The following is an 18,930-nucleotide window of genomic DNA, read 5'->3' on the forward strand; positions in this document are numbered from 1 at the left end:
AGTCTTGAATACGGGTAGATAAAATAGAACTGCGCTTCTGCCGTTATTTTGATCTAGTCTCCACGATGTTCTTCGGTCGCCAGCGGGACTCCCCTCGGTCATCGCGAACCATGGACATGGCATGCCGGAACCAGACCATTTCTTCTCCGCATGCATTGGCTGAACGCTGGTTCTGAATCATGTAATATACAAACTCCCCGTACAAACGCCCAGAACACGTACTATACACAACTTCGTAACCAATCTCACATCCTACAGACTCGTGTATTATCTCAACTCCTCTTCCGAAAGCTCATCGACCTCAACGCATCCCCCACACTACTCCCCCGCTTAAACATGCCCGGTCTCCTCCCGGGCCCATCCGTAGGACTCTGCTCGGGCGACAAACGCTGCCCTTGATTCCGCGGGCTCCCCGTCTTCGACGGCGTCTTAACCAGCCCCTCACCAAACACAAACTCCTTCGCGAATATCCAATTCCCACGTTCATACCGCCATAGATCCAAACCTACGGCACGACCCTCCTGGTTCCTTTCGCTCAGCTCCTGGCGAATCGTCGCGAACGCGCTGTCTACTTTTGTCTCCTCATCGACTTTGTTCATGACGGTCCAGTGGGGACGGAAGCCACCTGCGTCTTGCTCGCTTAGGAATTCAGACCATTGGGTTTGTAAGTCGGCGTGGACGTTTTTCATCTTCTTGTAACCTGAGTCGACGTTGATGCCTACGCCTTTGCGCATCCGGAAGGGCTTGCCGGTTGAGACGTCGAAGGGCTGGATGCTCCCCGATACCTGTGCGAGCCCTTGTTCTAGCGCTTCCATGTGCGAATGTGGAAGTGCGTGGAAGAGGGTTAGATGCGCACCTGTGCGGTTGAGGTGTTTGGGGAAGTACTGGTTTCGCATGTCGTCCATGGGCTTGGCTAGGGAATCTGTGAGTTTGAGCGTGAGGACGTAGACTTGTTCATCTTGACTCGCGGTGTTCGGTCTATGCTCTTGTCGGGGATAGTGTCCTGAAGGTCGGCTTTCTTCCACGACGTATGGCTCATTGTTGGCTTGCTTGGGACTGGTCTTGCCCTCCTTCTTGGTTGACCAGCCGCGGAAACTCGTTTTGGCCCTGATTCCTGCGCCGGGGCGTTGTGGTTTCTTGGTCTGCTCTTTTTGTTGTGCTTGCGTTGCTTCAAAGGATGCGCGCAGATCTGGGTCTGAACAGGCTCGGGCTTGGATTTGAGGCTGCCGAACCCCGCCGTTGGGTGTGCTGACGGCGGCTGCGTAGGTAACTGCCATTGTGCTGAATCGTGGTGATGCTGCTGATGTGATCCCGTTAGACGGTGATGATGACAAAGATTGACCCAGCTGCCTGAGGACAGCAATCCTCATCGAAAACGCGAACGTGGCTGGTGATGTGAGTACTTTCACGAGCTGCCCCTTGAAATGTAGTACGGAACTTCGGAAGATCACATACGTCACTCGACGGCCACTAGCGATGCGCCCGCGCTATGTGGAGATGCCTCAAGCTATCGCGTTTAGGTTTATAGGACGGGAATACCCCAAACCTCGTGATTTGAGGTGGAGATGCATTGAGTCGTAGGCTTCGAAGTATTGTACCGCAGTATAATTAAGTATATGTAGCAGGCCAGAGTGTTCAACCGCCGCAATGTATGCATGCTCGTATTCTGAGACCCACAGTTCTCGCTTCTACAGCGACCAGCTGCCTGCGGTCTATGTGGAACTGTCCACGGGTATCAAAGACTCCCAAACTCTACGGCCTAAGATGGTATCTGAGCAACCCAGGTCCCTAGATCAGCGTCTGCTGGTGGTGCGCCATCTTCCAATCGCCTGACACGCCTTCTGAAGCGCCTTCCAGCACCCATGCACTCGAGCAGATGGCCCTAAACGTCTCGCTGTCCCTTGTCGCCTCTACGCGGTAGTAGATCAGCGCGCTGTCCTTGCCCAGTATAACGACTTCATCGTGGCTGAGTTTGTATGACTTCCAGGGCTTGGAGTCGGGGCCTTGAAGCATGTTGTGGACTGTTGGGGACGATACGGAGGTCAGGATGAGGTCGCTCGGGAAGATCATGACGGGATTGCTGGAGAGAAGCGGAACGAGTTCGGCGCCGGAACTGCATAGCGCTGCCCAGGCTTTGTGTTCGAGCGAGCATATCGCAGCGGTCAAGGACGGGTTCGTGAGCTTTGGCATCGTCATAGTGATTTCGAATGTCGCGATGACTGAAATTGGTATCGGGTGATGTGTTCGCGGTTCCTAAGTCACTGTGGTGTTGCAATAGTGAGCCGGCCAAGACGATGGCGCCACGTTCAAGGCAGAGCCTACCCCGCGACGCCATTGTGACATCACATTTCTCATTGTCGATGCTTGCCTGGGCGGCGTTTTCGATACTTACCGTCGGTATCGTCGTGTCAAGATGATGCGACGTTATTCGAAACAGTCTCGCAACTATGCGTTGTCGCATCTCAAAATTGATCTGGTCTACCAGCCAAAAGCGCGCCTTCACAAAGAGGAAGGTCGCGCGCCACGGGACCTACGCGATGGCCGCGCAACAGTCTTGCATGGTCGAAATCTTCTCTATGCGATTTCACGCTTGCTAGACGATGCTCGCCACTTGAAAGCCAGGAAGGTGAATCGCTCGGCGGACCCATGCCGGGTATGCGGGGTGCTGCGAGTAAGCGGGTCCGTAATCGCAACGTCGTATCGCGCATCCATACTCTGGTGTCCCATGCCGGACTCTGCCCACGCGATAGGTGAAGACTCGGGATGCAGAGTTTGATCAAGATCTGGATGGCGAGTGTCATGGAATGTCTTCGGCCGTGGAGGCGCCGGTTGAGGACCGCAGAGGCAAGGGCGCAGCTGCCTTGGTGGCGTCTACGTCACATGTCGGGCGCATGCTGGTCCAGGCTCCAGGCGATAACGGGCGGTGGGCCAGCGGGGAACCTGCGCGGTGTAGCTGTAACAGTGAAGGGCGGCCACGACGGTGATGGAGCACAGTGAGGAGGTAATAGACAATGGATTAGGTACCGTCGTGAAGAGACAAGCCGAGTGATGGCAAACAGCGAGGTCAAGTAACGGCCAGTTGCCTGCGGTGTGCGTGGAAGCAGCCGGAATGTTCCCGTGCGCAGCTGCTGATTGGCGCACGGGCTCTCGCCGCATCATTACTCACTCACTGCCTCAGCCTGCCTGCATATAAACCAGCCTCTCCCCTCTCTTCCTTCTTCTTACACCACTCTCACACTCCTGCAGCCCACTCATAAGCTGTTCTACCCAACCAACACCACACCCACACCGAGACACAGCACACCGCAAACATGCAGATCTTCGTAAAGACCCGTAAGTAGTCACCGCCACCGCCATGTCTCTGCGCCTCAGCTGCTAACACTCTCACAGTCACCGGCAAGACCATCACGCTCGAAGTCGAGAGCTCCGACACCATCGACAATGTCAAGAGCAAGATCCAGGACAAGGAGGGCATTCCCCCGGACCAACAGCGCTTGATCTTCGCCGGCAAGCAGCTTGAGGATGGTCGCACCTTGTCCGACTACAACATTCAGAAGGAATCGACCCTGCATCTCGTCCTCCGCCTTCGTGGAGGTATGCAGATCTTCGTCAAGACTCGTAAGTTGCCACGTCGCTGTCCATGACCCAACACCCTTACTAACTCTCTCCAGTTACCGGCAAGACCATCACCCTTGAGGTTGAGTCCTCCGACACCATCGACAACGTCAAGTCGAAGATCCAAGACAAGGAGGGCATCCCTCCGGATCAACAACGCCTCATCTTCGCCGGAAAGCAACTCGAGGATGGCCGCACCCTGTCCGACTACAACATTCAGAAGGAGTCCACCCTGCATCTCGTCCTGCGCCTGCGCGGTGGTATGCAAATTTTCGTCAAGACCCTGACCGGAAAGACCATCACTCTTGAGGTGGAATCCAGCGACACCATTGACAACGTCAAGTCGAAGATTCAGGACAAGGAGGGTATCCCTCCGGATCAGCAGCGTCTTATCTTCGCTGGTAAGCAGCTGGAAGACGGCCGTACTCTCTCCGATTACAACATCCAAAAGGAGTCCACGCTTCACTTGGTGCTTCGTCTCCGTGGTGGTATGCAGATCTTCGTCAAGACTCTTACTGGAAAGACCATCACATTGGAAGTCGAGTCCAGCGATACGATTGACAACGTAAAGTCCAAGATTCAGGACAAGGAGGGTATTCCTCCTGACCAACAGCGTCTCATCTTCGCTGGTAAGCAGTTGGAAGACGGCCGGACGCTCTCGGACTACAACATCCAGAAGGAGTCTACTCTCCACTTGGTGCTTCGTCTGCGTGGCGGACAGTAGGTGGTTGATGATTGACGGTTCACGATGATATCTGGGACAGGGCGTTCATGGGATGATCTGCCTGCGGGAGATCTGGTCTTATTCATAGTTTACACGACGGCTGTTAAAGCCTGAACAATGCATTAAGCATGCCTACGGGCGCTGAGAGTTTCTCAATACTTGTCTCATGTGATGCCCCTGTAGCCTTTTGTTTTTGCGACACACATCCATTTGCTATCGCTGCAGCTGTTGCTGTCGTTGTCGCCATCTTGGTACTCAGCAGCACCAACGGCTTCATTGCGCCGCCGAGAGCATGCGCTGCTGCCACGATGCTCATGTACCGCGGCTTCTTTCCGTTGACCCCACTTCTGACGCCATTGACCAACGTTATTTCCGCTAACTCCATGAACTACAGTGGCACGTCGCACCAAATCCACATCTTCAAAGAGGAGAGAGTACCTTCGGACCCATTTTACAGCTCCTAAAGTCGAATCTGACTAAACCTGCGGTCTTTCCAGCTACTTCCGCCACCATCTCCGCGACAACCACGAACATATAGCTATCGCCCCGCCGTGCAGAACAACAGCTTCAGAGCTACACACTACGAACGATACGCTTCTCGAAAACACAAGCGATTGTAACAATGGCAGACCAGAAGATGCAATACGTCAAGTACGAATACCTCCATTGTTGGGCCAAGGACCAGCCACGGCAATAACAACGCTGACTGGAGTACAGCTTGGGCAAGTCCGGCCTCAAGGTGTCCAAAGTCATCCTGGGCGCCATGAGCTTCGGTAGTTCGAAGTGGCAGCCGTGGGTCCTGGACGAGGCTGAGAGCTTGCCGCTGCTCGAGCATGCATACAAGAGCGGTATCAACACCTGGGATACTGTGAGTCCACACAATCCTTGGCCTCATACCACCAGGGCGCCGACAAGGCTGTGGAGTATGCAGAACTAACACGCGACAGGCTGATATCTACTCCCACGGCCATTCGGAGAAGATCATCGCAAAGGCGTTGAAGCAATACAACATCCCGCGCAACAAGGTCGTCCTCCTCTCCAAATGCTACTTCGGCGTCGTCGAGGAAGACCCCAGCCTGGGCATCGCATCAGTATCCACCAACGATGGCGATATGGTCAACCAAGTCGGCCTCAGCCGCAAGCACATCTTCGACGCGGTCGAGAAGAGCGTCGAACGCCTCGGCACCTACATCGACGTTCTTCAGATCCATCGGTTGGACCGCGGTACGCCCCGAGAAGAGATCATGAAAGCGCTCAACGACGTTATCGAACGCGGATGGGTTCGTTACATCGGCGCGTCTTCAATGGCGGCGTGGGAGTTCCAGACGCTACAGAACATCGCCGACCGTAACGGCTGGCACAAATTCATCTCCATGCAGAACTACTACAACCTCATCTACCGCGAGGAGGAGCGCGAGATGATTCCCTACTGTCAGGACACCGGTGTCGGCCTCATCCCTTGGTCCCCGATCGCTCGTGGGGCTCTCACTCGGCCTTGGAGCGACCGCTCCTCCAAGCGCGCTGAGACGGACAAGTTCCTTGAGATGCTTGTGCACGGTCGCGAAGACGCCATTGACAAGAAGATCATCGAGCGTGTGGAAGAGGTGGCGAAGAAACACAACGTTAGCATGGCGTGTATAGCAACCGCGTGGACGATCAAGAAGGGTGTTTGCCCCATTATTGGATTGAGCTCCAAGGAGAGGATTGACGAAACTGTGAAAAACAGTAACTTCATGCTCAGTGATGAGGATGCGAAGTATCTGGAGGAGGTTTATGTCCCGAAGGCCAGGCAGGGATTTTAAATAATGGTGTTAGATATCGTGGTTTGAGGGAAACGCCATGTAGTAACTATCAGTAGGTCTATCAGCTTGACCCCGTTTAAGAAAGGTTAAACATCTAGATGTCTACGATGTCTCACAGTCTCAGTGACGTCCATCTTTGTATCAATGAAGTCTGCGAAGCACCTGTCCAGTTTTTCATCTGCAAGCAGTGGCCGTGCAGGGTGTGAGTTTCATTAAGTATGCGCAACGACGTCTCAACATCGCCCAATGTGTCTACCAAGATGACTTTACCCACAGCCTGATCGACAACTTTCACACACACACACCGACTTAGTATCACTCACTCACTCACTCACCCACAATCTACTCAATAACCTCAGTCCCAAAATATGCAGCATCAACAAAAACGAGCATCATAATTCATCTCCATCTCTACGTCCATCTCCGACACACCGCCCCTCCAGACCCTCGTTCAACGACGCAAAAAGCAGTACCAATTCCCCTGTTCAACGACACCAAAAGCAACCCCAATTCCCCCAAAACTTCCCCAACACCTTTCCATCTTCATCCCCATCGGCATTACAAATCCCATACCTCACTGCCCTCACCCGACCTACTCGCCCTACCTACCACACCGCGTTCGCGCCACTAGTTCACCACTGGTCTCCCACTGCACCATTGCCAATCATGTCCCACCGCTAACTCATCTCGAGACGAGCCCCTCGGAAGACCGTTGAGACCAATGTATGTACATCCGGAGTGCGTACATGATACATTACCTTGCATGCGCCACCACGCCGGTCTAGCGGGCGTCGTTTGTACAACGCATCAGTACGTTGCTTTTTTCTCGAGCTGGGCTGTAGGGCTAGCCCCACAGGTGGCGAGATTTCTAGCTGCTTCTAGCGGGAGGATGGTGTCTGGTAGATGGAAGTATGGGAAATTGGGGGTCGGGGGTGTTTGTGGTAGCTGGGTAGGAGAAATTTGGTATGGGCGGGTAGAAAAGGCGCAGGGAAAACTCCCTTCTAGAATCCTCGACGGCTCAACTATGTCAAGAAAGAGGTAGCGAGGTGATCAAGCTCAAGATAGTGTACCAAGATCCGTGCATGAAACGTTGAGATGTAGCTAAACCACATCACATCAGTACGGATACTCGTAATCCCAACGTCGAACTTATTCCCGTACGTTCCCACGCATCCAAGAACCACCGGCTACGAAACCCGGTCCCTCAGACTCGAAACCGCGTGTACGTCGGACCCAGCCAGAAATGAGATCACCATGCGTTCCCTTTTCCGGTGAATGTGGGAACACGCCTTACACACTTACACAACGCCACACACACTCTAACCCCGCAGTAAGATAGCAACTAAGCAGAAATCTAGCCCACGGAGGTCTAAACTCTACTTTACACACATAATGATCGCAAGCATACGCCTGTTTCTATACTACCACACACGCTTGCACGCTGTACAGCAAGAAGACAGGCTCATCCCGTCCTACACACTCTCGCCTAAGCACGCTCATGACCCGTTGTCGCGACGGATCGGCTAGTCAGCGGGCGTGATCGTGATCGACAAGGAAGGGGCCGGGTAGATCATTCCAAAGCACCAAAATTAACAAACCTGTTCCTCGCTCTTCTCTCAAGCGTTTGAGCGTGAGGCAGAGGACCTCATCCTACCGGATAGTGCGTATGGCGGGTAGTGTCGGAAGCGAGGGGCGGGAAAGGCGGTGTGGTGCAGCAGTCTCTTTTTTCCCGCGAGCGAGACCTAGCCGGAGTTTTGCCGGAGATGTAGTCCGGCGATTTCATGGGCTGCATTGAACGTGAAACACAAGTTGCAGTAGGAAGGGGAGTTCCTGTCGTTCTGACTGTTTTGGGTAAGTGGGGTGGCGAAGGGTTGGCGATGTAATGCAGGCACGGAGATTGGGGGTTGGTTTTGTAAAGTCTTTTGCCGTTGCGGTGTAGAAGTGGCTGGGGAGTCGGTGCGATTGAGTCACACGAACCCTGCTCTGAAAACTTCACGTACAGGACGAGTCACGATGTAGAGCAGTGTAGATGTAAAGGCAATAGTGATAATACCGATATTGATAATTCCCATGTTTTGATTTTGCTATAGCCTAGCAAAATACACCCGATAAAGACAATGATGGATAGATACATACTCTGTTTTCAGTAGTTAAAAAAGAAATCCGCCTCACTCACAGCTTTCGGCACCTGTGTGCCGAAAGGACCGGAGGAGTATGTTCGAAGCCTCAAGGAAAGAAAGAAAGCCTGCTCGCTCGCTATGCCAGTAACACAATCGTCAAGAAGATGAAAAGGTGACTCTGTTCAGCTTGCTTGATTGGAAAAGGAGGTTGGCAACACGGTGTTGAACGTCAACAACACAGGAGTGTTGGAGTGCGACACCATACCAGGGACCCCTCCAACAATGTTGCAAGGAACAACTAAAAAGGAAACAGGAAAAAATAAACAGTTCAAAGAACACACAGGACCAGCGGTCCGCGGCTCTGCCTCGCTTGCTCGTGTTGTAAAATCAAGTAGTCGTGATCGTTGTCGTAGATCATACGTGCAGCCGTCTCCGTTCAGAAGGTCAATAAAAGTCGTATGAATTCATTTGTTGTGGTGAAAGAATATTGGTTTCCGGTGTCGCCGGGTAGTGAGCGTGATGTAGTTGGGGTTTAGGATAAGCCGTAATCGTTGATCGTTACCACGATCGCGGGCTAACTTGGCATCCATAGGACACCGGGGAATCGCAGGAAATGCAGGACAGGTCGTTCATCATTTTAGGTCGGGTCGTCAGCCGTTATGCGTGCAAACATCGGACACATGAGTCGTGGGTCGTTCTATGTATATGGGTTGTGCCGTGAAAGCAGGCTGCTGAGAGGGTTGTCGGTGGATGAGTCGCGCGTAAACAATTGGTCGTGAAGAGTATGTGCAGCCTGGTGATTAGATTATGGTAGGGCTTAGTTGGCCCTGATGACAAGCTTCGAGAGGAACTTGTTCGACAATGAGTCGAAGTCGGTACGGTCGAACTTGCAGTCACTTCTTGAACGGAGGTACGTTTCTGTAACGTTTGTTAGTGTGTGTAGACAGTAGCAAGGATGTCAGACTTACCATATTTAGTGACGTGCGCGCGGACCTCGGTCATGGCATCGCAGACCGCAGGGTTGGAGGCAAGGAGGTGGTGGTGTTTCCTCGAATCCCACTCGGTGAAGGAAGGAAGCTTCTGGGAGATGGCCGAGAAGAGACCAACAATGACACCAACAGGAGTGCCCTCCATCTCACCGCAGAACTTGTTAACGGCACCGACGTCGGGGACGCGGTAGTTGCAGTCGAACTGGATCAACTCCCAGACAGCGAGGAGGATGGCAGCAAGCATGAAGATGGTGGGCCAGTTCTTCAACTTGTCGCCACTGTAGACCGACTGGTAGAGCGAAGAAAGCTCCTCAAGAACATCCTTCTGCAGCTCACGCCACATGTCGGCAAGAGCACACTTGACCTGGAAGTTGATCATGACAGGTGCGATGGTTTTGCCAGAGAACTTGGACTGTTGGTCCTCGACCTTACCAGGCGTGTTGTCCTCATCGCCGAGACCCTCGATCATGGTGACGTGGAGAGTCAGGTTGTAAGCAAGGACAAGCTTGAGCGCCTTGCGGATGACGGGAAGCTTCTCGCGAGTGTAGAAGCGGTAGGCAGTCTTCAACAACTCGGTGACGAAGTAGGTGCCCTCAAAGTACTCATCGACAAACTGCTCGAAACCACCGTCGATGTGGCGGTCAAGGTAGTCAGAGAGCATAGCGCGGGAGATGCCCTCCATACCGGCGGACAGCTTGGCGGTGTTGATCTCGAAGTGGAGACCGTTGAGGGTCTCGTGCCAGTCAACGCCGAAGCACTTCTCATCACGGACGTAGACGTCGCGGGCCATGATGGGGAGGTAGTGGCCGTAGCCGTGGGTAACGTAGATCAGACGCTCCGATGTCGAGAAGCCCTTGATGTTGCCGATGGAGAAGCCAAGGCTGACATGGCGCTCGTAGTCGGCCTTCCAGTCCTTCATGAAGTAGGCAATATCCTTGATGTCGATACGCGTGCACGGGACCTGCCAGAGACGCGCGTGGGATGGCTGGCAACCAGCGCACGGGTCGCCCTTGTCACAAGTCTTCTTGAGGAACTTACACCTCAGGCATGCACGAAGCTTGCGGATCTCGTGAGCCTGCTGGCGCTGATCAGGCCTGAGAGGTCCCCTTCTCCTGCCGACGCGCTTCTCGCCCGTGGCGTCCTTCTTGGTGGTGTGGGCGGGTGTCTTCTTGACGATGGTCTTGGCAGGCTTCGATCCTGTCGCGGTCGCGGTCGCGGGTGATTTCCTGCGACGAGCCGGCGGTGAGCTGACGGCTGACGAGGTTGGCGACGCGGTATTTGACGAGGATTGTTTTATGACAATGGGCTCGACGCGTGCCATGGGCGGGCTGACGGACTGGGTAGGCGAGATGTAGCTGGCGAAGTCGTGGTCGCTCATCGGGAGCCCGTGGGTGTGATTACAGCTGTCAGAGTGGGAGTGGGAGTGGGAGTGGCTATGCGAGTGCACAAGCTCCAAGTTGTTCTCTGATTGAGGAGAGTGCATGGGGAACTGTATCTCCTCGAAACTGCTGAATGAGTGTGCTGACGGTGGCACGTCGGAGTGGTTCGAGTTTGACGAATTCGAGCCGGTGCGGATGTGGAGTGACTGGGCTGGGTTGAAGATGATGGCAGAGCTATCTGAGTAGTCGTACGAGTTGCGGTGACCGTGGCCCAGGCCGACGTCGACCCAGCCGTTGTCGCTACTGGAGAGCGAACGGATCTCCATCCAGTTCTCACCAGGTGAGCCAGTGCCAACGCTAGGGTTTGAGTGGGCGGTGTATTCGGCGGGCGCGCTGCCGAGGTGAGTGAACTCTTGCTGGAAGTCGTTCATCGTTTGCATAGTAAAGGGCGCAGTAGTCAGGGTAGGTAGCCCGTCCATGCTGGTTGTGGTCATGAAGTTCATGGGCGCCATGGACATGGAGTTCATCATGTGCGGGTTGATGCCGAACTCGACAGGCGACGTCTGCAGAGGCCCTCCGTATGTGCTGAATTCCGTGCCCATTCCCATTGAGCCCTGCCCGTAGCTATCCTGCCCAAATCCATCCGTGTTGATGTTCATCCAAGTAGCCAACATGGGGTTCATCGGTTGCATGGCCGCGGGAAAGCCGAGACCCATGTGGAGAGGTGCCATGCTCGTCGTGCTCGGGTGCGAGTTGTGCGCGGTAGACGCGGCCGCGTTGTTAATGCGGCGCTGCTGGTGTGGGTGCTGATGCTGGTGATGCGAGTGCTGCTGCTGCTGCTGCTGCTGGCTGGCATCGTGGTGCTGCTGTTGTTGTGTCATACTGCCGGGTGAGATTGGCAGCGGCCACGTCTGGGAGAAGTTGTAGGTTTGTCTGTTCGGGTCGAAGGATGGGTCAAAGGCACCGTCCACGCCGTAAATGGCCCCGTCAAAGTCGATGTGTTGGTTCTCCATGTTTGCACGGAGAGTGAAAATGGGGTTCGAGTGTTCTCAGCCTCTTCGAGCTGATAGTAAGCGGTGAAGGTAAGCGGGCGGGCGATGGGCCGACCAGAGTGTAGGAGGATGATGCCAAGACGCGTACACCGCTTTTTGTATGCAAGTCCCAGCCCCACACACCAATGGCTCGTCTAGTCCTACACTTGGTTAGGATAGCGCCAGAAGCGCTGCAGCGGACCGCGCGATTCGCAATCGAGGTCAAAGAAAACCCTGACCAGCGCCGACGTGCACGAGGGTTCCTAGACGGGCGCGTTGGGTGGTGTGCGGGTAGCGAGAGGGTGCTCAACTATCGTGGAGAGGCGCCTCTAGTGAGCAGATCGTTGAGCGACGACAGAACCGAATTGTGTTCGCCCGCCGAGACGCTCCACAGGTGTCCTTAGCCAGCTCCGCCTCTCGGTCTGGCTGTCGTCTGGCTAACTGAACCCACGCAAGCTGACGCCTCACCCTGCAGCAGCCAGTGAGACGGCGATGCAGGCCAGTGTGTCGCAATATCGCTCTTCTCTCGGATCAGCTGTCGCCTATCGAGCACAGTGACCCCTCCTGCGATAGTGCCGATAAGCGTTAGACTCGGGGTCCGGTAGGTAGCATCAGGGTGTGGAGGGGAGCGTTGGGGATGCCGCAACAAGCAAAGACAGCCTATACTCGACGCTGTGGGCTATATCCACCCCTCATGCCCGTGCTGGATCGTCCACCTTCACCTCTCGAACGAGCTGTTCAACATGCAGCCAGGCGAACCGGCCTGCGCTACTGGCGCCCGTCGGTGGATCTAAGAATATAGACTGCGACAAATGGTGGGCAAAGTCGCGGATACTACCATGGACCAGGGCTGTCCGTATTTGCCTCACTGGCATGGCCCGGCCTGCGACTCTATAACGGCACTTCGCCGTCGACGTCCAGACTCACCGACACGTCCGAGGATGCCTCGCAACTTGTCCCGCCGTCATCATACATTCCAGAGTCCTCGGCCATCCGCAGCATGAGCGCCATACCTGCCTCCACGCGCGGTGCCCACTCGCCGGCGGTTCCTCGCGTTGGCAAGCGCTCATCGTTACCCTGGCATGCCGAGCGCCTTCTGCGTAACATCGCTTCCGATCGTACTACTGAGCGCCGTGTCTTGCATCCGGATTCTCGTCCATGGCAGCCGTTTCAAGTATTGTGCATCCTGTCATGCCTTGCCCGCATATCGCCGTTTGAGCAGCGACAGCTTGACAGGATAGCGCCCCTGGTCTTACTGGTAGGCGTATTACATTGGTATCACTCTTGCTGTGGCATGCCGAGATTCGTCATAGTGCTCGTGACCATCTCTGCCATCTGTTTCGTTTTACTTTCGTTTGAAGTATACTGTAGTTGACTGCTTCCCAAGTCTTAGAGATGCTTCCACGTTTTCGGCAAGATCTGCGTGGTTCTGCAGTGTCGCACCCACAATTTAACAGGTCAGTAGCCACGCAAGCCACCATCATCCGAAGTCATGGGGAGTGGATAGCGTTGTGCTACTGTACGGCCTTGCTGACGTTTCTTTGTCCAACATTCTCAGGGCGTACCATAGGCGAGGCGGCCGCATGTTGGGTCTCCGTATGACGCGAGCAACGTTGTCTTCCTATTGACTGGGTTTGACTTGCGACTTGCGCAGAGTACGAAAGGGAAAGGCGACAGGTTGGGGAACATCCCCGCACTCGATAGGAGAGTGACCGGTTGATCTCCTTAGCTTTGACAGTTGGGGAGATTGGATGAGGCATTTGGGTACATTGTGGGATGCATTCTTCCCCGTCTCGTGAGTATGGAGTAGCACTAGAAGTGGTGACGGGTGTAAGACCACGCAAGTAGCGCCATGCAGTAGAAACAAATGGAATGAGAGCAGGGGTTGAGAGAATTGGTGGTGAGCACAAGAAGAAGTGGCGATGTAATGAGAGAAAAGCAGCGATTGCGACAAAGTTTTGCTCCGTTTGTGATGTGAAGGAAGTCGCGGTGTGCTGGAGCGCTCTTTCCGTACACGCGGCAGCCAGAGTTTGGTTCACCTGATAGAAGAACGTCACGGCCTGTCGGCCATTACAACACCATTCAAGCTTTCATTCGACAAAACTTTGCTGACTAGGTCATGCAAAGTTCTCACCCTGTGTAAGGGGCAGTAATTGCGCATCTGAACTATAGTCCAGAAAATCCTGTGATGTCAGCTCAGCATGAGCCCAGGGCCAAACGACTGGCCTACATCGACACAGCGCGAACGGTCTTATCCAGGCGTAGTTCACCTGTTGTAGATACGTTTGTGCTGCCTGTCACTGAACCATGTCCCACTGGTATCACTGACGGCGCTGTGTAGCGATCTTTGCTTGGGTTACATTGTTACTTAGGCCAAGACGGATATCTACATACAGCCAGATGCATACCAAGAGCTTGCGATGAAGATATGATACTGAACGCGGATTAGTTAACTAAAGTTCAGGCGTGCACTGCGAGGTGGTCGACCTGACATATCTCAAGTTTGAGAGAATCAAGACCATACCGGAAGAAAACGAAAAGGTACGTATGTCTATATCGATGTGATCCAGCCGGTCCTTCCCAGCTGTCCGTGTTCATTACTTGGCCAGCTGACTGGCTTTGCAGGTGCCGAAACTTGTTGCGTATAAACGATGTGGCGGCAATATAGCACACCTTATACATACCGAACCCTGAACTGCAGAGAGACGAGACTTTACAACTCAGGCTATTGTTGATGCAATGACGCCTACTGAAAAGCCGTAGATGGCGGAGTACGGGAAGTTGGATATGTGGATCCGCAGCCGGCCTTCGGCTCCACGCGCATCTCCCGTACCTCGTGTAACGCAGACAGAGAGTGAAGCAGTATATCTGAGACTCTCGTGGGGCATGTCAATTGTCACTTCCATTCTGGCGAGATAGAAGGCGCGACTTAGTCAAGTGTTGTGATTGCCAGATTCATCTTCGACACCGCTCAATCATCACGAACGAGCAAACTTCACAACACTCCAAAAGACCTCAACCATGGCACACATCGGCGCGCTGCCCAAGATCCACCGCTACATCACGGCCCATGATGATAAAGGCAAAGCCGTCTTCAGCAAAGCCTTCAACGAGGAAAGCAAGATGAAAGCCAACGACGACGGCATCGCCTTCGCCCTCAGCTTCACCACCAAAGGCTTCCCGGTCGATATGAACGACGACCAAGATCTCGATGTATACGGCAATTATCTCAAGGACGCCCCAGGCCTCGTCGTCTCCGGTGGCACAGTCCTCCGTCACGTCGACATCCCCCCAGACACAGCGTGCACGATGCACCGGACTGTGAGCTTGGACTACGGCTGCGTGCTCGAGGGCGAGGTCGAATGTCTACTAGACAGCGGCGAGAAGCGGTTGATGAAGCGGGGTGACGTTGCGATTCAGCGTGGAACGATGCATCAGTGGATCAACCACAGCAAGACCGACTGGACGCGCATGCTGTTTGTTCTGCAGGAGTCGAAGCCACTGAAGCTTGCGGGCGAGGCGGTCGGCGAGGAACTTGCTGGAATGGCTGGAGTGCGTTCTTCGGATTGAACTGTGTGTCGGTGGAGAACAAGATGGCATGGTTCCCTATCGATAGCAGATGTCGCCAAGCCAACTAGCACTCAATCTGATCACTCCCCACGTGCTCCACTCTTTCTTTCCTGTACCTGCGTAGCATTTGCAACAGACAAAGAGCAGTCATTAACTCACGTAATGTTGGCCACACTATGCGAGCGCGTACCGTGATACCCATACCATATCTGGACGCTGCACCTGCACTCGAACAATACTAAGCAACCCTTGCTAAAAGTCATCATACGCGCCAGCCACTCACGGATGCCCAGTCGTGTACCGCTCAATATTGAGACGCCGCGAAGTGCACGTACAAAAGATGGCTCTTCCACTACGTCCCTCAGCTCCTGCTTCCCGCTTAGAGGAGATTATTCCCGGATCAGAACGAATTGAAGAGCTTTCAGACGAAGAGCTGGACAGCGATTACGAAGATATGGGAACCGCTACTATGGAAGAGCAAGCAAACATCGGTTATCTGGAGAGTATAAGGATACCAATCAGAGATTCACTCGTAACGGACACATCGGAAGCGGATGATGAAACGTCCAAGGCCATATTGCCTTTCTTGGAAGGCAACCCCAACAATTTCCCACTCAACGCTTCTGGCATACCGAGCTTGCAGCGACGAAAGCACGCCTACTTCTTAGAAGGACAACTTGATGACTGGCCGGCACGCGCTGCCGCATTGGATGCTGCGCGACCATGGATTATCTACTGGTCTCTGCAGGGTCTGACCGCACTGGGGTCTGATATATCCGACTACAACAGAACGTAGGTCTTTCCAACTTGAACAACCCTTTGCAAACAAAAGTCCAATACATGACTCCAACCGTACATGTTCTGATAGCACATAGAACACCACACACCGCCTCCCTGGCCCAACATCCGGACGGAGGATTTGGAGGTGGCTATGGACAATACGCTCATCTTGCCTGTACATACGCTTCAGTACTATCACTCGCCACGGTCGGCGGAAAGGAATCATATGAGACGATCAATCGCAAAACACTATGGCACTTCTTGGGTCGGATGAAGCAAGCAGACGGAGGCTTCACCATGTGCGCAGGCGGCGAAGAAGATATCCGCGGTGCCTATTGCGCCCTAGTCGTACTATCTCTCCTCAACCTCCCTCTCGAGCTACCACCCGATGCACCAGTACGAAAACAAGGCTTCACCAACTTCACAGACGGTCTAGGAGCGTGGATCTCCAAATGCCAATCCTGGGACGGCGGCATCTCCGCAGCTCCAGGCAACGAAGCTCACGGGGCCTACGCATTCTGTGGACTAGGCAGTCTCGCCATCCTCGGCCCACCAAAAGAGACGCTTCACAAGTACCTAGACGTCAACATGCTGATCTACTGGCTGTCATCGCGGCAATGCACACCAGAAGGTGGATACAATGGCCGCACAAACAAGCTCGTCGACGGCTGCTATTCCCACTGGATCGGCGGATGTTGGTCTATTGCCGAAGCTGCGACCACGACAGGACTATGGAACCGCGGCGCACTTGGTCGTTACATCCTAGCCGCGTGTCAAGAAAACAAGGGTGGACTGAGGGATAAGCCGGGCAAAGGTGCAGACGCATACCACACTTGCTACAACCTGGCTGGGCTGAGTGCGGTACAGCATAGGTACGCTTACGATGAGAATGTAAACAAGACTCTTGGTACGGGAACATTTGGCGCACCCTTCCATTGGAAGATGGAGGGTCGTTACGATGGCGAGGATAAGGTCTGGGATGAGAGTGATGCGGTGAGGCCGGTGCATCCTGTGTTCGTTATTCCCTTCATGTCGGTGTATGAGACAAGGAAGTACTTTGACGAGAAGGAGGGGTTTTGAGCATGTCAGCCCAAATAACTATGTAAACTCTCAAATGCTGTAGTGCCGAAATCAAATCCTCTATCAAAGCAGTCATGGCCATGACCGTCGCAATAGCCCTGTATCATCCAAACGCCTATCCTCAACCCTTCAAGGTGAAGTCTAATGCCCATTCATCTTCCTCCCACCCACCTCTTCCAAAACCTTCAACTGTCCCGCCCCAATATCATAGATAAGCCCATGAAGCGACAACCCACGCTCCACCACCGCTCTCTTGATAGCCGGATGCTGTTTCAACACCTCAATCGACTGCTGCACGTTAAGCTCCGCAACACGCGCCGCCCTTGCATCATCGTTGGGAAGGCCCTCCAACTCGACTTTGTGTTTACGGCGGAGTCTGTCGATGCTGTTAGTACGGTAGCTTTACAATTGCAGGATACTGATCCTGCGAACACGCGTTCGCCCCACCAGATCCCCTCCCCACATGCTCTCAGAGAAGGAAGTAACTGAGGAAAAGTGGACTCACTCTCGAACAGGCCCCAACCATTTATTTAAAACACCACCCAAATCATCATCTCCCAAAGCCGCATTCGCCCCGCCGCACTTCGTGTGCCCGCAGACAACAACCTTGTTCACTTTCAAATGCACGACCGCATATTCTACTACACTCGCCGCGGATAGATCATCTGGATGCACTGTATTCGCTATATTGCGGTGCACAAAGATCTCGCCGGGTTTGCAGTGGCATACGGTTGTCTCTGGGATGCGACTGTCTGCGCAACCGATCCAGAGGATGTCAGGAGCTTGACCTTGGGCGAGGAGTGTGAAGGCGTTGGGGTCGAGGGCTGTGGTATCGGTGCGGTAGGTTGCGTTGCCGGTGAGGAGGTGCGCGAGGGGTTCTGCGTTGGGATGGTTAGTAAAGTGGTGTGATGTGTGCAGGATGGGATCCTTGTGCGGAGTATCTGGGGTGATGCGACCGGGGTGTGGATCAGTCCGGGAATATATAAGTCTATGGTAGCCCCCGAGACTGCGACATCTTTCAATATTTCCTACGCATTCGTCTTTTGCGCCGCATAGCTCAGGGCTTGCAGCCTAATCGAAGGAAGAGTACGTACCGATGTAAGTCGCCATCTTTGAGTCGGATAAGCGGCTGGTAAGTCTATACCTATATCTCTGTATGCCCAGCACCAAGTGTATGACAAGCCTTGGCCGGATAACCCACAGCAAGGTTATATACCAAGTATGTAAGAGAAGGGACTTGAATAAGGGATGTGAACCAAGGTAGGCTTCAATGACCGCAGCCGTCGCATACCCTCTTCTCCGGCTGACTGAAGTGGCACACGAGCGCCGCGTGCGCAAACGCTCTCACAATATGCGTCACTGTTTCTCTACACCCCTCTCTTTCGTTATCTAGCTGGCCTATCATTGCGGTCATTGTAACCATCGAAGCCATGCAAACGCGCTGTAATGGGCGCGGAGAAGGTGTGGAGAAGGGAGGCGGTATCTGGGTAGCGAACCGTACATTCCACCCACCTTTACCTAGACTCGACCAGAAACCTTCGCGGGACCATGTGCGCCAACCAATAGAAGCCAACCAGCCTCAAGACAAAGACTGTACCGATCAGAATTTGTGCAACTGCCGCTACACCACCTTACGTGCCGAGAAAACGCCTCTATGCTGTGAAGCACTTTGAAGTAGATTCAGCCGGCTTGGTTGTACTCAGCACCATTGATCCTTCACTAGAATCTTATCCGCATCGTATCTTGAAGCTACTGTCGGTTCCTCGGCGCTTCGCCTAAGCTTGTTGGTCGTGTGTGAGAGCCCCGATTAGTTAAGAGGTGTCTTAGATCTCAGTCTGGA

General features: G+C 53.9%; 5 protein-coding genes across 5 annotated transcripts; 2 read left to right on the forward strand and 3 right to left on the reverse strand.

Annotated features, from left to right (window-relative positions):
• Positions 1-272: 272 nt before the first annotated feature.
• J4E85_007436 (uncharacterized protein) lies at positions 273-1,277 on the reverse strand (the record flags this gene model as incomplete). The annotated part of the gene is made up of 1 exon (XM_051471668.1): positions 273-1,277. One exon carries the CDS (start codon positions 1,275-1,277, stop codon positions 273-275), a length of 1,005 nt encoding a protein of 334 aa, XP_051324742.1.
• Positions 1,278-1,788: 511 nt separating this feature from the next.
• On the reverse strand, positions 1,789-2,190 carry J4E85_007437 (uncharacterized protein; the record flags this gene model as incomplete). The annotated part of the gene is made up of 1 exon (XM_051471669.1): positions 1,789-2,190. The coding sequence occupies one exon, from the start codon at positions 2,188-2,190 to the stop codon at positions 1,789-1,791; it is 402 nt and encodes a 133-aa protein (XP_051324743.1).
• Positions 2,191-4,961: 2,771 nt separating this feature from the next.
• J4E85_007438 (uncharacterized protein) lies at positions 4,962-6,141 on the forward strand (the record flags this gene model as incomplete). The annotated part of the gene is made up of 3 exons (XM_051471670.1): positions 4,962-4,990; positions 5,057-5,207; positions 5,287-6,141. The coding sequence occupies 3 exons, from the start codon at positions 4,962-4,964 to the stop codon at positions 6,139-6,141; spliced, it is 1,035 nt and encodes a 344-aa protein (XP_051324744.1).
• A 2,937-nt stretch (positions 6,142-9,078) lies between these two features.
• On the reverse strand, positions 9,079-11,642 carry J4E85_007439 (uncharacterized protein; the record flags this gene model as incomplete). Its single annotated transcript, XM_051471671.1, has 2 exons — positions 9,079-9,179; positions 9,230-11,642. 2 exons carry the CDS (start codon positions 11,640-11,642, stop codon positions 9,079-9,081), a joined length of 2,514 nt encoding a protein of 837 aa, XP_051324745.1.
• A 3,039-nt stretch (positions 11,643-14,681) lies between these two features.
• J4E85_007440 (uncharacterized protein) lies at positions 14,682-15,230 on the forward strand (the record flags this gene model as incomplete). The annotated part of the gene is made up of 1 exon (XM_051471672.1): positions 14,682-15,230. The coding sequence occupies one exon, from the start codon at positions 14,682-14,684 to the stop codon at positions 15,228-15,230; it is 549 nt and encodes a 182-aa protein (XP_051324746.1).
• Positions 15,231-18,930: the final 3,700 nt, after the last annotated feature.

This window comes from Alternaria conjuncta (genome assembly GCF_024043145.1).
Source record: "Alternaria conjuncta strain BMP 0040 chromosome Unknown scaffold_10, whole genome shotgun sequence".
NCBI classification, from domain to species: Eukaryota; Fungi; Ascomycota; class Dothideomycetes; order Pleosporales; family Pleosporaceae; genus Alternaria; species Alternaria conjuncta.